The sequence below is a fragment of the Serinus canaria genome, chromosome 12 (genome assembly GCF_022539315.1).
Source record: "Serinus canaria isolate serCan28SL12 chromosome 12, serCan2020, whole genome shotgun sequence".
Lineage (NCBI taxonomy): Eukaryota > Metazoa > Chordata > Aves > Passeriformes > Fringillidae > Serinus > Serinus canaria.
Window position 1 is genome coordinate 20,425,238 of NC_066326.1, and position 16,684 is coordinate 20,441,921.

The 16,684-nt window shown below is 41.0% G+C and overlaps 1 protein-coding gene across 3 annotated transcripts in view; it reads right to left on the reverse strand.

The window, feature by feature from the left end:
• FAM120A (family with sequence similarity 120A) overlaps positions 1–16,684 on the reverse strand; it is a 48,338-nt gene that overhangs the window by 21,901 nt on the left and 9,753 nt on the right. For 2 of the 3 annotated variants that reach the window (XM_050979143.1, XM_050979141.1), the window contains exons 3-9: positions 15,047–15,129; positions 7,295–7,423; positions 6,725–6,821; positions 5,556–5,656; positions 4,944–5,227; positions 4,209–4,296; positions 695–919 (exon numbers count right to left, since the gene is read on the reverse strand). In XM_050979143.1, the coding sequence (XP_050835100.1) occupies positions 695–919; positions 4,209–4,296; positions 4,944–5,227; positions 5,556–5,656; positions 6,725–6,821; positions 7,295–7,423; positions 15,047–15,129 (1,007 nt within the window). The remainder of the gene's footprint in view (positions 1–694; positions 920–4,208; positions 4,297–4,943; positions 5,228–5,555; positions 5,657–6,724; positions 6,822–7,294; positions 7,424–15,046; positions 15,130–16,684) is intronic. The other variant, XM_050979142.1, reaches the window with a different exon arrangement.

Sequence of the window (16,684 nt, forward strand, 5' to 3'; positions counted from 1 at the left end):
TCCCTTGTCTTTGACAAAAAAGTGTAGGAACACGACAGCAACATGAGCTGTGGTATAAACAAACAAATGGGAAATAGGAAATCCAAACCTCAACCACGATGCAGTAACTTTTAGTTTGATGGATTTCAGATCTGCCTGTGGTCTTTATTGTCCAGAAGAGGATTTTTAAGATGAATAAATGTTAACAGGCATGGGGACAGTGCCATTTTGCTAGCTGCTGGTACAAAAGGGATTTCTTAGAGCTGTTGTGTTTCTCTAGGGGCCAGCTACCAGTAATGGAAGGAATCAGACCGGGAGAGAAAACAATCTCAGTACTTTTGAACACTGAAAATAGAGAAGACTTGGCACAGACACCAAAGCACATATGCAGGAATTTTTAGATGGAAATGGACTCTGCATAAACACACGCACACAGGCATATACACCTATGCATAGATACATACAAATAACTGCAAATAGTTGGGAAAAAATAATTTTGTAAATAAACACTTCTAATTATAGCCATCTCAGATTTACTGGAACAATGTACCATATCAGTGCTTAGAAAACGGGGGAAACTGGTTCAAGCGACTAAAAGTGACCAGAAGTTAAAGCATTAAAAAGGATGCAAAAATCTGATACTCTAGCCAGAAATGCCAGGCAATTATCTTCACAGAATCATTCTCTCACAGTACCTCATTTTAAAATGTCATACCTTGGTTAGGACATGAAAGATGTAGGGATACATTAACCCCTTCTTGTGCCTGTGCTCTGCCACTCGTAATACTTCAGGTGCTACTGGAGGTAATGGAGGGGTGGTAATATCCATGTGGTTTCTGGTGGGCATGGACAACAGGCATGGGATTTGTGGATTACTGGTTTGATTCCCTTTGACATCAGCTGCCTGACTTCCTGAAGAAGCACTAGAGGAACCTTCTGCCTGTAACAGAACATACAAAATAAAGTGCTTTGGATGTGTCCAGAAACATACCAGGAGATCAACCAAGGGAAACGGCAAACTTCCTCCCTCATCCCTAATGAAAATAGTACATCTTCACATCACACTGTTGCAGTGTGCAGGATATATTACCCAAAGCTGGCTGCAAGGTTTTCAGGAAACCTTCAGCCATTGTTTGCTACTAGAACCAAATTACTAAGAAAATAAATATTATGATAAAACTTTTAACTTCTTAACAGCAGCAAAAATTACTGTTTTCTAAAAATTTTAACTGCATAATGCAGAAGTGGACTAATGGTCTTCTAATGACCTGTGAATGGCCTTTTAACTCAGTATTTCCAAGATACTCCCAACTCAATGTGTTAACTGAGAGTCACAGAGTCTGTAATTCTATCTAGACATCCATAAACATAGCCCTTCTCAGCTTGCAATTCCACTCAAAACAGGGGAAATTACATGGTTCAATTAAATAACATGCAAAATACATAGAGTCCAAACTCAAAACCTGGTAAATGGTTGGTTTTTTTTGCTGTTTGGATTTATTTTTTTAACATAAAAGCTCTTTGTCTGAGAAGACTGTAAGAGAAAATGCTGAAGTTTTCTGACTGGAAAACTAAAGTGGCATTCTATTCCAGTTCTAGAAACGCAGTTCATAAACTTATGGGAAAAAAATATGATACATAAACATATACTGTAAACCTTCCAGCCTTTATGTTGATTTCTCACAGATACAACAAAAAAATTGCTGTTCATTCTTGAAAATCCTGGTCTTCAAAACCAAAAGCTGGTTTTAGGTTAAGAGTTCATGTTAGCTTCATGCCTATAAATTATAGCGATAGCAAAAACTCTTGAGAGCAAAATTTCATCACTTGATAATACATCATGTATGAGTATTTTCACGATATGAGTAAAGAAGTTCACATGCTTCCTGAGACTTGAAAAGCAAGGCTGAAATGGAAATGGCCAAAGCATGAAATCCCACAGAAAATGTAACATAAAAAAGAGGCCCAAACTCAGGTGGTTCTCCTCAGATCCATGAAAAATTCAAACCTAAGTGCAAACAATAAAAACACAACTTCCCCATACAACTTCCAAAGTCTTCTACAGAAAGGTGCAGGTAGTAAAAACAGGCTCTAGAAAAATATCAAAGGGCAAACCTTCTTTTCAGATGATGTTTTAATCACACAATCAAAGAGGATGTTACTGAAAGATTGTATTTTAGTTGGTAATACAGACTTCATTTGAGTTATAAAAATGAAAATATATAGATGAAATGGTTAAAACCTGTAAACCAGAACATTTCCAAAACAATATGCTTAATAACAAATGCTTTTATATCTCAGCTTTATTAAATCTGTGTTATAGTATCAAATATATCTATGTCAGGTTAAAGACTTTTTCCCTGTCTTCTACTACCCCAGCAAGACTAAGTCAGCAATACTGAACCACAACAAGAAGTTTACAAAACTATCAATTACTGGGGGCATACAGGGAAAAGACAAAACCCTCAAATGACAGCAATGCTTTCCCTAACTGCAGTACCCAGGCTCTTCCTGCATCTGCTCCAGCAATATTCCAACACCTAAGCTGAGGAAACACCACAGTTAGAGGGTGATTCTTTTCTTCAGAAATATGCATCGAGCCAAATTAGAGGAGCTTATCTTTGTCATTTAGAATTCACACTGTGAACTGCAAGGAATTTTGACATTTAAGTCAAGTGAAAGGAGCATCAACACTGCTGCTACCTGCCTGATCTATGCTGGATTTTCAGCACTTAACTTCAGAAAATCACATAGCTCACTCACTTGAAATCTTCATAGGACCACAGACTGGAAGGGACCTTTGAGACCATCTTGTTCCACCCCTGCCACAGCCAGGAACACCTTCCACTATCTCAGGTTGCTTCAGGCCCTGTCCAACCTGGCACTGGACACTTCCAGGGATGGGGCAGCTTCTCTGGGCAACTTCTTAAGGAAATACTACCTCTTTTCTCAATCATTAATGTTTCACCTCTCAAGGAAATGAGTTCATTTATAAAATGTACTCACAATCCTTCCTTTTGTGCTGAAAAGATACTTCTGCCTTCTCCTACTACTGAGGGCTGACGAAGTGATTTGATAATCAAAAACAAACAGGCAACTAAAGCTCAGGAGCATTACTACATTAAACTGTACACATTTAAGTCAGCCTGTGCAAACATCTCCTGAAAAGTTCAGTGAGTGCTCATTCAGCTCTGGCTCAGAGTACGGACTGTCTCTGTGAAAGGAAGCTTGGGGCTGGGGGACCCACAGGGCTGCACAGAGAAGAAAGGGCCCAGCAGAGAAGAAAGGAGTGTAATAGGTCAAATTAGCATTTGCATATGGTGACTAATCCCAGGCAGACACAGTTAAAGGCATGGTCTGCAGAAATAATAACGGCTGATGGATGAAATCATCCACTTGATATTTTAAGCACAAAAGCCCAAGTTTACTGGAATTCCTATGCCAAAAGTACAGGGAAAATGTTCTGCTTGCTCACAGTGTAACTGACTCAAGATCATGGTTTTTTGACTGAGTTAACAGCTGGTGTACAGCTCCATCATCAAGGCACAGAGATATTAAGTGCGAGTGCTCTGAATGTTCTTTCCAAACACAGATCAAACTTGGAACAGAGATCATCATGTTCTTGATTTGAACATGTTAAATCTTTATCAAGGGCTATCTAGCCCATCTTTACCTAGTTAAACAGCACCACTAACTGGCCCCATAGAGCAACTTTAACAAGTTTATTTAACAAATTTAACATGAAATTCCTACCATGCAGTTATAAAGGACTCTTAACTCCTCAGCTGAGTCCTAGTGCACCTGCAGTGCCTGTGGCTAACACGGATGGTGTAAGAGCTGTGCTTACTCCACTGTCTGTTATAGGATATGGACTCTGACTCCATGGACACTCAGACTGTCATACTCATTCCTAAAAATCCAACATGCACTACTGGAAGCCCAGAAAGCAACATCTCAGGGTGAGATTATTGGCTAAGGACCAAACAAAGTTATTGATTTGTTCCTGGTTTGTATCTAGTATTTTCTAAAACATTCTATTTCATGTTTGTTTTTATGTATATGCTACAATGCCCTTGGAAAACTTCCTCCTGTATTCCAAAGTTGTTGCTTCCTAACTAACAAAGTGTACAGGTTTGCACTAAATACTATGGATTAATACTGAAAATCCTCCTCTAAGTTTGCTGTAAAGTTTTAACACAAAGTAATAAAAGGTGAATTTAAGGAAATACCTTTGCTTGGTCTCCCAGCTCTCCACGTGTTTGACCTTCTGACTGGGTTCCTGACTTTTCCCAGCCTATTTTGCTCCCACTGACATGGCTGAAGGACAAGAGAAAGAAGAACATCATACTAAAATGCAGTTTGAGAGACAGTGAAATAAATCCTTGGTGTCTGTGACTGGAATTTTGGGCAAGATATTCTGAATTAAGGGATGCTTTCTATTAAAAATGTCCATTTGCAGGAGTCTTGAAAAAATTTCTGGCATTCACATTACATTACGCCCAAATTTAGGACATGTAAACAGTGCAAGTTCAGTGAAGTTCTGTAAATTATAGCTTCTGAAATTTTAATGGATTCTACTGTGAAGCAGGAATACTTTTTATACTAAGTAAAGGACTGGAAGGGTTTATGACATTTACCAAAACCTCACTCTCTCAATAAAACATAACGGCAGAAGAGGAAAAACACCCAACACTTTTTGGTTTTGGCTTCCTGCTTAAGGAACAAGGAGATGAGATTGAACAATGCACATGTCTGCAGTCACAGTGACCCCAAACTATCTTTTTAAGGTCTGTCATATCACTGATTTGCAGATTTCTGCAATGATGCTTGTGGGTCCTTTTTAGCTCAGAGTATTCCATGATTGATTCTATGATTCTTACTTTTCAGGATACAGGTAAACTATTTTGAAAGTAAATTCATTTTAACAGAAGCTGAGTAAGAGAATATCCTCATGAGAAACTTACTTCACTGCACCCCCATTGCCTTCATCATTGTCAGAGGACGAAGATGTAGAAGAGGCAGGAAAATAGGTTGAATCCACATGATTAGGGCTCCCACTCTGGGCTGGATTTATTGGAGAAGACCGTTCATACAATGGTGTGTGTTTTCCTTCGTGAGGAATGTTACTGTAATTGTTCTGCTCAGACAGACTTTTTCCACCTGTTTCCAAGGTGATGGCTGGCTCAGAGAGGCTGTACGGGTATGGACCCTGGCCTTGGGCCCCACCCTGACTGGACATCTGCTGGGCCTAAAATAAAGGGATCTCTCTTGAGTGAAGGCAACTAAGGCTTTGCTTTTAAAACAAAACATATCCTTTAATCAAGTGGCCTTTTCCAAATGCAAGTATTGAAACTCAGCCATCTTGAGCATCCACAAAAACTGTTCCACCAGAGGCTGTAGCATCACTTCAGTTTCAGATTTAAAATTTCAGTCAGTGACTGCTCACACTGAAAAAGCTGGCTACACCTTTCCCACCTGGATTCCTCTCTCTCTCTCCCACCTGTGCTCTCCCCTGTTCCTTGGGGAGAGCACAGCAGTCCTCTCCCCAAGGAACAGGGCAGAGGAGTTGTACTTACCACAGGTTTTGCTTGTAGTGAGGTCTGTGGAATGTTAAGCATCTGAGAAGGAACATATGGTGGCACTATCCCAGGCATACCAAACTGATTTGGTCTGGCTGCTGTATTGCAGGGGAGGAAGGGAAAAGAGAAGGAAAAAAAAATGAAAAAAACCCCAAGCACTCATGAAAACACTCAGTATTTGACACAAATGTTACCCTGTTTGTCCTTCTGCTTCTATGGTTTATTTATTCTTGTTCTGTTAGCATTACTCTTTCCTCCTATGCCTCTAAGTCAGTTTTATTCATTTCCACCTTTCAATACAAATACTTTGTAGCTTGTTAAGTGTATTTTATGTGTCTCACCTTCTTTCAGATCTTTGTATCTCTCATTGCTGCACATTCCTATTCTGTCTGGGAATCAAAGGTAGCTTACAAGAAAAAAAAACCCAAGACATGTCATAATGGAGACACTGCCAACATCACACAGATACACAATGCTGGCATTTTGTCATTTGAATATCTGATCTAGAGTAGTCTCTTAACCCTTCGATGTATGTCTTTGGAAGTAGATCAAGACACCCCACACCCTCCAGAAGAACAGGAAAAATCTGTGTCACTGTACTAGTATGGTAACTGAAGATCTTTAGAAAATTTCAGCTAAAATGACATTTTAGCGTTAAGACTGGGGCATGAGTAGGAAATCCTGTGATCACACATTTTAATTTTTAAGCCTTGAGAATAATCTGCAACACTACACCAATGTGTGGCTGCAGTTTGAGCAGGTTTGTTATTACACCAAAAAAATCAAAAACTATAAAGGAATTTCTAAAACATGTCAGCAAGGCCAGTGAGAGATAGTAAATATATTTTAATAACTAGAAATAGCAACTCATGAATGGGAGTGGACACCAGACTTCAGCAGTTCACAGCACCATTCTCTCAAGAGTCCCAATGCCAGAATGGACGCTTCAATAGCCAAGAAGAAAAGTAATCCAGGTTGCTCTCTTCTGGGACAGGAACACAACATATCTATGAAAACTTTCTTCTGAAACTTCATCTTCGCAGGTCAGTGGGAATTGCCAGAAGTTATAAACATTTTTGTAAGATGCTGCCACCAATACCATTTCTGATTTAGGGTTACCCCAGGTTTTAGTTAAAACAAAAGGCCTGGCTGCTGTCATTACTTACCTAGGTAATGTGGTGGATGAAATGGCATAGGTTTATTAGTTGCCGAGTAATAAGCAACCGCTCTCTTAAACCGAGTAACTTTGTCATCTGTTCTAGACTAAAAAAATTATAAAAGGAAAAAAAAAATCTGTCAGAAGCACATTCAGGTTTGTCACCTGCAGGTCAGCACAGGGCTGTACAATAGTTAATGCACACCATATCTCAGAATTAATGCCTATGGACCCTCCAGGGCTGCAGCACTGCTGCAAGAAATGTTATATCGACCCATGTAAGGGTAAAGTTTAAGCATTCAGTCCTCATGTACAGTTGATTCTCAAAGGCAGTGCACACAGCTAGACTAAAAACCCCTCTGGTTATCAAGAATTTAAAGCACTGAGGGTAAACACAGTATTTTCACCCTCAGAAAGCACGGAACATGAAATTAGGACAGCTGAGCCACTGCAAATATCAAGAGATTCCTATTATCAACTGATCAAATCACTATTTTATCAAGTGCAATTCTTCAACACAAATGTACAGCAAAATTGATTTAAAAAAGAAAACAAGACAATATTTGGCTTTATACTTTACCTGCGAATGTTGAAAAACATCTTTTGCTATGGCATCCAAATCAGTGGTGTCCTGAATGTTGCGGACATAGTCGGCTACGGCTTTGATCACTACGTCACACGGTGGTAAAACTAACTGGTGAGCACGTACCTGTGAGCAAACATGGCACGTGAGCGGGGAGTGGGGCACACAGCTGAACCCCCCTCTACTGACAGCCCCTGCAACAAATTCCCAGTGCTCACATGTACTATCTAACTTCTGGGCCTTCCACTTTGTTTTAAGACTTCACCTTAAACAGGGACTCACACAATTACAACCCACCTCTATGTAAACCTGCTGGCTAAGTATCAGCTCCAACAACAAATGTCAACAATGCGGATTCTTTTACTGCTTTCTAGTTGCACGTTTCCTCCAGTACAAAATGCTTAATCTAATTCAACATACATTATAATCTTCACCACACATTCACATATACATGCCAGGAAATATTTTGACACAGTTTATTTTCTAAATGTAAAGCAATAGCAGAACTGATGAAAAAGAGAGACCCATTGGAAACCCTGGACTTCCACCTCAACATTCAATTGGTTACTCCTGAAAATAAATGATGACTTGGCCTATGATTATAGGAATGGCTGCTCCTATGTGCCCTGTGTAATCCTATGTGGGGAACAGAAGCATCAGGCCAAGAAACCATCCTGGACCTCTGCAGAATTCCAGCCAGGGAGCAGTGCTGCCAACTGGATCTGAAGAACTCCTTAACTATTAGCAGCTTCTGCTCCCACCCAAGTGCTGCACAGGCTCACAGAGCCATGAACAAAGTCTCCAAGCACATGTCCTACATTCTAGAGGAAGCCTGAGCAATTTCTAAAAATTCTGGCTGGAAGCTCTGCACAATTCTGAAGCACTCTTCTTGGGCCTATAGGGGCAGCTAGGTTTTTGCTTATAATCTGTTTGCAAAATTCAGTGATTCAGAACCTGAGAGGTGACTATTATAATTTAATGGTTCTATTTTTAAGATACAAAAAAAAATTTGAAAAATCTTTGAATCCTTACTGCATTCTACACAGAGAGATCACACTTTACTAGAAAATAGGGCAATTCAGACTTATCAGAAAAATTTATGCAAAATTCTGACTAATACTTTGTTAGTTTTATCTTTGCAAATTTAAAACACAACTTCTTTTCATTTTTTATGGGGTCTATCATATGTGATTATTTTCTTCCCCACTCTTATCTGATCTACTTATGATGTGACTTCTTACACTGCTCTCTTCATATTTAGACCATGGAATTCTTGTCTGATACCCATTTTTATTAATGTCCTTCTCCTAATGTCTACCCTTTACAAATGTCAGGATATTCATTCTATATCTGGCCATTCTCTACCAGAAATGAGCTCTATATTTTAGAAGCCTAAATTAAACCAAGAAACAGAATGGTCAAGGGACCTTAAAGTCCATCCAGTTCCACCCCTGCCATGGGCAGGGACACCTTCCACTACCCCAGGTTGCTCCCAGCCCCAACGTCCAACCTGGCCTTGGACACTTCCAGAGATCAAGGGGCAGCCACAGCTGCTCTGGGCACCCTGTGCCAGGGCCTCCCCACCCTCACAGGGAAGAATTTCTTTCTAATAACAAACCTAAACCTGCCCACCCCTTCAGGTTAAGACCATTCCCCCATGTTCTATCCATGCCCTTGCGAAAAGTTAACAGTTAAGAACAGTTTTGTTTAGTGTAGTCAGTGGCAGGGTAATTATTTCTATCTCTAAAATCTAAGTTTACACTAGTGAATATAGACAACAATACTAAATATAGATCACACTCACATGTAAGTTTAGAGTCACAAATATTGGTGATGAACTTTTGCCCACATTTTGCCAGAAGGAGGAATAGATTTTCTTCTCCCTGGTAATCCAAGCCAGCTGCTGAACACCTCCCATTTTCCTCCTATGTGTAACAATTACCCATCTCTGAAACAGCTGAATCATTCCATGGCTGTGTCATGCTGGATGCACTCTCTGCAGAGCCCTTGCAGAAAGCCTGCACTGCGCTCCCTGAGTGTTCCTGCAATCTCTGCTTGGAAATACAGTGGATGACAGAAGTAAGCAATCTCCTGTTAATTTCTGTGTTCTCCATGATGGCAATATTGAATAAACCATATAAAGCTGGCATCACGAGAAGACATCACATCACTTTGGCACTAACAGTCAGCTAAGGCCCTGGAAATTTGAAGTCCTAAGTGAGGCCTATGAAGGGCTCACTTGGCATACTGCTCCCATTGAGCTGCCTGTAAACAGCCTCAAGATCTCACCAGAGCATACTCTTAAATCCTGAAGTGAGACCTTCTGGAAGTATGTTCTACAGACTTAGAGACATCTCACAAATTTGGACTTTCTTCTACTTCAAAGACATCCACAGTGCAGATGTGAGAACATCCTCAAAACTAAGAATATTATGACCCATGCTACGCAAAATTCTGAAATGAAAATTGTGAAATAAAAAGTACTTTCCCGATATTAAAGAATAAAATATCCTTCTATTAATTTCAGGACTTTATAGAAATCCAAAATTGTAGATCATGTACTGAATCATAAAGAATGTTTCTAATTCTGTGTGCATTAAAATACAAGCTAAGTCTTACTGCATGTTAGGGCTAGGAAAAATTCAGACTTGCAGCAGAAGTTACAGAGCATGTGTTGGTGGTTCAAACTTACTTTTAGTGTCACACAAAGCATTTAAGAGCAAAAGCAGCAGCATGTTTTACCATTTTTTTATTAGAAGTTACTTTTTTCCCTTATTCTCTAGAGAAACGTTTCAGACAAGCAACAACACAGAAAATCATTTCTGGAAGGCAAACATGGGGGTGGGTCCCATACTTGCAGGCAAACAGTTTGGAGAGCTTACACCTGAGAGGGGCCCAGTTTCTCTGCTAGTTGTAAAAGGACTCCTTCAGTTTGTGACAGAGCACTGACAAAAATCACAAGTCACTTATTTGTGCACTCAGAAAAGACTAAGTGGGGAAAGGCAATGAATTCTATAGGGGTACTTGTCAAAATGAGCAACATTACAAACATAGAAGCAGCAAGATAAAAATGTCTTGTATTTGACAAAATAAACTTGCAAAAATGCTTTTTTGGAAGAGAACAGACTCACATAAGCACAACTCCATGGGATGATCAGGATAGTGTAGAATTACATAAGCTACACTTGGGAAAAGCCCCTCAGATGCCCACTGCCTTCAGGAAGCTAAGTCTGCAGAGACTAATCAACACACCATTTACTGCTGTGCCTGCTGGAAACAGATAATTGGTTCAGTTTCATTTTCTAAACATTAAAAAAGAGACCCCGAACATTTGGTTGCCGCGAGGCAACACACAGGGAGCATCTTTTTTTTCCGGTGGTGAGTGCAAAGGCTGAAGATATGAAGAGGAACATGAATTGCGTCAGAAAGCAAAGGAGAGAGCAGAAGCACAAGCCAAAGATGTGATAGAGACAGACTTCATGAGACCCATGGACCTAGCCTAGCACACTCCGAACCTGCGGGCTGGGCTGCCATCCAGAACTCCCTGACAAGCTGTAGGGATGAGCCAACAGGAATCTTCAGAAATTCTACAGCTATAGAAGTGAAGCCTTCCTGGGCAGGAATAACCCTGGCTACTCCACAGCATGCAGGTGTGCCAAAAGGGACCTGCGGCCAGAAGATGCAGCAGACTGAAGAGGAGCCAGGGGGACACCCTGGGCTGTGCAGGAGGAGCACAGCTGGCAGAGCCAGGGATCCCACTCCTCAGTGCACAGCAGATGCACTCCAGAGCACTGCACTCTGGCTGGGGCTCCAGCCCTGTGTCAGAACAGTTGAGCTGGTTGCAGGCCACCCAGATTGTCAGAGAAGAGCAATTGCTCTGGAAAGGGCTGAGGGAATGGGGCTTATCCACCGTGGCAAAAACAAGGCTTTGCAAATACAGCCTTCCACTACCCACAGAAAGGTAACTGAGCACAGAGAGCCAAGCTCTTCACAGCAGTATGCTGTGCAAAAGCAAAAGACACCAGAGCAATTGCTCTTCTCTGATAATCATACCCTGAGACAAGAAGGGCTCAGACAGCACACAAGGCAAAGCATCTTCACCGTCAGACCATGAAACCACAGGGCAGGTTGCCCAGACCTGCTGTGCAGTCTCCAGCCTTGCAGTTTTTCAAGACTAGTCAAGGCAGAGCCCTGAGCAATCTGCTCTGCCCTCAAGCTCACCACACTTTTCACAGGAGGCTGCATTAGATGACTTCCTGAGATCCTTTCTGACCTGCTTTATGATGACCCTTGGCATTAAAAAACCCAACTCACAACGAGGCATTTATTTGAAGTATATCCTAATAGTGTCACCTTTGCCATCTGCGCAGCAGCAAATTACCTAAGCACCTACTTCACATATTAGTCTCCCTCTGGCAAACACCCTCTGAAGTGAACAAACAGCAAGACAGGAATTTCCTAGAGAGATTCAGAGAAGAAGCCTAACCTGCATAATCTGGATTGCTTTCTAGAAGCATCTTTGCCTCTCCACTGAAATGGAAGAATGAAGGAAATTGAGTTTCCCTGCATACTCTTCTTATTTATAAAGGGAGACAACATTAAGCTTTGTTTCTAAGGTTACCTTGTGAATGAAGAATCAGCACTTCTTTAGTGGTCTGTGCTCCCAAATTAGCACCAATTCCTTCCAGAGGTAAGAAACTGCCCTCCAAAATTCATTCTGACAGTATTACACATTGATCTTGAAGCTCCATATTGTAACCAGTTTTTCCAGAATAAGAACCAAATTGTCTTTGTCTTAAAGATAAATCTCAAAGCCCACAAATAAAAGGCAGGGTAAGATAATGCTGGTTTACAAACAAGGTCTAACAATCAGATGATTCCTCAGAAAATCTATCAACTCATCTTGTTTCAAACCCCTGATTTGGGTGGTCATTTTAGTGAACTCTGATCTCAGGTAGGAGACGGACTCCAGTGCAGATCTGCACTCTTATGAGATTTTTCTATAGGGACATTTGGACAGATGAGATCCTTAGACCAGGTCACAGAGCCAGCTTTTGATTCCTTCTCCTTGTTGCAGCAACAGCAATTCCTATCTCTTCATTTAAATTTGGTCATGAAATCTTCCCAGTTCTGCTAAGCTGACAGTAATTGTTGGTATCTGCTGAAAGGCTTTTCAGCCAGCACATGCAGACCTTGTCCTGACTCTCGGGTTCATTTCCTTCCAGACATTAAGGTACAGATCCTTCAGTCAGACTTTCAGTTTTCCTCCCATCTTCCCATTTCTCCTCAGCTGTTCCTGGATGAACACCCCTCCAATAAAAACAGACGTAGGTGTTCCTTTGGTTTGTTTTTTCCCCCTCCCCAAAGTGACTCCAGGGGAGACCCAGTAATTTCCACAAGCAAAGCTGGTCATTTCTTTTTTAAGTTAGCCTTTTTCACTGGTGAACTGGCAAAGCTTCTTTTGCAGGAAAAATATCTCTTTTGCTACAGCATAATAAAAGATAGAAAGAGAATGAAGGAAATAAACTGTACTTTTTTAACTGTCACAGTTCTCCCTGAAAAGCAACAAATCTGGCCACTGGAACAGAATTGGTCAGCTTTGATGCTCAAGACCACACTGCTCTAAAGACAAAAGATTAAAATCTTCACACAGTGAGAAAAAGCTTTCTAAAGCCTGAGCTGAATGAGGTGTGGGATTAAAGCCCTTGGTTCCTGAGCACGAAGAACACTCAGTTGTGACTCTAAATAGACAAAGCAAAGTTTGTAAGCACAGCCCAGGAAGGACATCCTGGGGAAACACAACAACTTCCCCCATTTCGAAGTTTCATGAAGGCTTGTGCTTTGTGGGACTGTTTTGAAACTATTCCTTGCTATCAGCCTTGTGGTTAATAGAAATGTTTTTTAGGGTTTTTTAAACATTCATAAAATTTAAAAGTAATATTGCTTTGCACACAGCTACACTGAAGATATCTCGACAGAGAGCTGTGGTGGCATCACTGATATACTAGCATGTCAAGGAAGTTAAACTCAATTAATGAGCTCCTGAAACAAGTCATCATTTCAAACCATGAGCACTGTAAAATTAAAGCTGAAATAAACAGGCAGTTGTTCCATTACTAGTAACTAAAGAAGACTGGTTTGCGGCAAATGTGTTCTTCCACCTGACAGCCCTGCCAGGCAGGAGACAGAGGTGCTGTGCTCAGTTTGGGGCTGTGCACTAAACAAATGGCCAGCAAGCTGCCATGAAATTCAACAAATCCTGTGTTGTGATAGTCTTTCCTCAGTCAGGGCACTCATCTGGGGCTTTGCATTGCCAACAGTGCAGCAGTTTTCACGGAACCCTTAACAGCCAAACGGAAACTGCTTTCATATCTGATCACACTGGCCAACAGATAAAATCCAGCAGGGAAGACTGCCTATGGCAGGCCAGAATGCTCTGAGGGTACACGTTTCACTTCCTTGGGATGCCATTTACAAAGCACAGTTGGCATTTCCACTGAACAGGTACATCTAGATGCAAAGATGACAAATAACTAATTTTCACTTAAGTAATTCAGTATAAATTTGAAGGGCTTTCCAGAAGGTCTAGGTGTCTGAAGTCATAATCTGACCTGATTGATAAACAATTCTACTCAGGCTAGACCACAAGAAAAAAATCACCAGAAAGTTTATCAAGCACTTGGCAAGAACCACTACATTTTAACCTCTTTAATAAAAAATGAAAATACAGGCACACTCACTCATTTTTTCACCTCAAATTTTGAGAGGAAGGCGGAAACATGCAGGCAGGCTTTGTTTTGCCACTAGAATGCGGTGACACTTACCTTTCTAAACACCAGAGCGGCAGCAAAATAGAGGATGAGTGTAACATCAAATGTCACAGCTGTTCACTAAGCAATGCATGTGCAAGCCTTGAAAATTCTGCTGAAAATCTGGTATCTTAAATTCTACCTTTGACAAAACAAGTTTTCAAGGCTTAATAAGCTTTCAGAACAGAAGGGGAAAAACACGCCTATTTTTGCTGTAGAGATAACTAAGCAGTCTGACAGAATTTACAAAAAGCAGATTATTTGCTACATGGTACACCTCAGGAGAAAGGCAAATATATATATCTGTTGTGGCAGAGAGAAAGGTCACTATGATCCCATTCTCTGATGTGTCCAGTTGCCCTTTTATAGCCCTCTACTTGGCAGATGCACAAGGCAAGTGTGATGAAGCAGCAGAACACACATGCTATAAACTAAGAGCATCAGGCAATTTACTTGTCTCAACTCCCCCCCTCCAAACCTACCAAAGGCCACTTTAGCTTTCTCATGCAATCTGTTTTCCAGTATATTTACACTTTAAATACCAAAAACAGATTATTAGACACAAACTCAGAACAGCAGAAAATAAAACAAGAGGGTAGGAAGATATACAGCTCATTATTTTTGATAGCCGAAGAACATGACTAAACAAAAAACTCTCCTCTTCAAGAAAGAGGAGAACAAGAAGCTGCATTATGCAAGCCAAACCACACTGGAGCTCTGACTTGTGCAGCTGAAGGGCACTGAGGGGGTCACACAGGCTAAGTTTAGCCTTGTAAGGCCACTGACCCCAGGTATCCTCTGCAGTCAGGCACTGGGACACTTGAGGGTGACTGAGCACAAAGGCCTTGCGGAGCTGCTTTCAATTAAGCTATCACATTGCTCTTGTTAACCAGTAGTATTGACTTTAGCTTAATTTCTTCTAGTTATATTAAATTTGTACCTTAAGTGAAGCTAGTGGATGTTCTGGACCAAGTAAACTCCAATGAAAGGAAGCCAAATCTTCATCAGGTAGAATATGATTACCTGGAACATAATGCAGAGCTCATTTAAGTGCACTGTAAAACATTATACACTGTTTCTACATACAGCAAACAAATCTGCAGTCAGTCCTCAACTCCTGATCAAGAGGATTAACAGATTAAACTTGCAGATAGCATTCTGTTACTCCAGAAAAACCTAATTAGCATGCTACTGCTGCAGCAGCAAGAGCTGCTTGGTGTGTGTGAGAACCACTCTTCCATGAAACCAGCTCAACTACAACAGCAACAGAGCCAGGCACAACAGGGCGTCCACCTCAAGCCAGTGTGTCCTATTAGGGAATCCTCAACAGATTTCACAATGCAGGTGCAAGAGAGTAAGAGCCTGTTCTGTTGCTCCCTGACACATGCTGGTAAGGCCTTTCTGCAGCCCAGCATGTGCCATTAGTGGCCTAGAGGGGAGCTGCCTCTGCAGTCTGCACTCTGCTCCACTGTGCAAGCATGGGTCAAGCAGCAAGGCACCAGCCAGGTTTATCTAACCCTCAGGAACACCAGCAGCTCCAGTGACACTTAGCAGGTCCCCAGTTCCTGAAGTTTCTTTTGATGATCTGACCAAGTCAGATGGGACCTTGGGCTGGCAGCAGGGAAGGAGTTGGGAAATTATTCTGTTGTTTCCACAGACAGAGATACTGTATTTACCACACTGCTCATACCTAATGGAAGATCACCTACACTGGTTTTTCAAAGCACATCACACTCAAAAAAAAAAAAAATATTACTAGGAAACAGTTAAAACATTTGTATTAATCAGAGACATAACTAATCAACCTCTGATGGAGTTCAGTGGCTGTGGACCCAAACTTTACAAAGAGCTAAACAGCATGTGTTAACACAATTCTGGCAGAAAACTTCAGGATATATTCAACACCTGGCTTTATGGAGCAGCAGTTTAGTGAATGCAGTGTTCACAAAGAATATTAAAAGATTCTCTGAATATTACAATTGTTTTCTTTCTTGGTAGTTTGTTTGTAAAATCATCTAGTTTGCTCTTAATGCTCCTTAACCTGCAAAGCCAGGCAAGCTGCTTGGTGACAAGCAGATGTCCTCTCAGAGAGGGAAGTCTTTGTGTCCAATCAATACTTCATCCACTACCGAGATCTCCAACAAGGAGATGTTATTTTTTTTTCATTAGGAGCTAAACTTTAATATCACATCAGAAAGATTCGACAAGTTTGCATATAACAGCCACTACTCTGGTCAAGGTAAGACTAGACAGTCTTTCTAGTACAGGCCTGCAAAAATCTGTTGTAGCCAAAGCAGGACAGTTCTGTGATAACAGACAATCACTCCTGCAGATGCTACCTTTTAAAACAGTCAGGACCTCTCTCGCTTCCACCAAAACCCCAATTTTGTTTGGTCTCCATCTGTCATTGCAGTTAATCCATCCCCCAGAACACGCATAAGCAGTGTTCGATCAATTCTCACCATGTACACTGAAGTGCAGCAGTGTCTTCTGTGGTCCAGTTAAGAAGTGATGCCTGTACTCACCTTATGTAGTTCTAAAATTTTACTGAGGAGCAGAACAGGATTCCATAACTAAA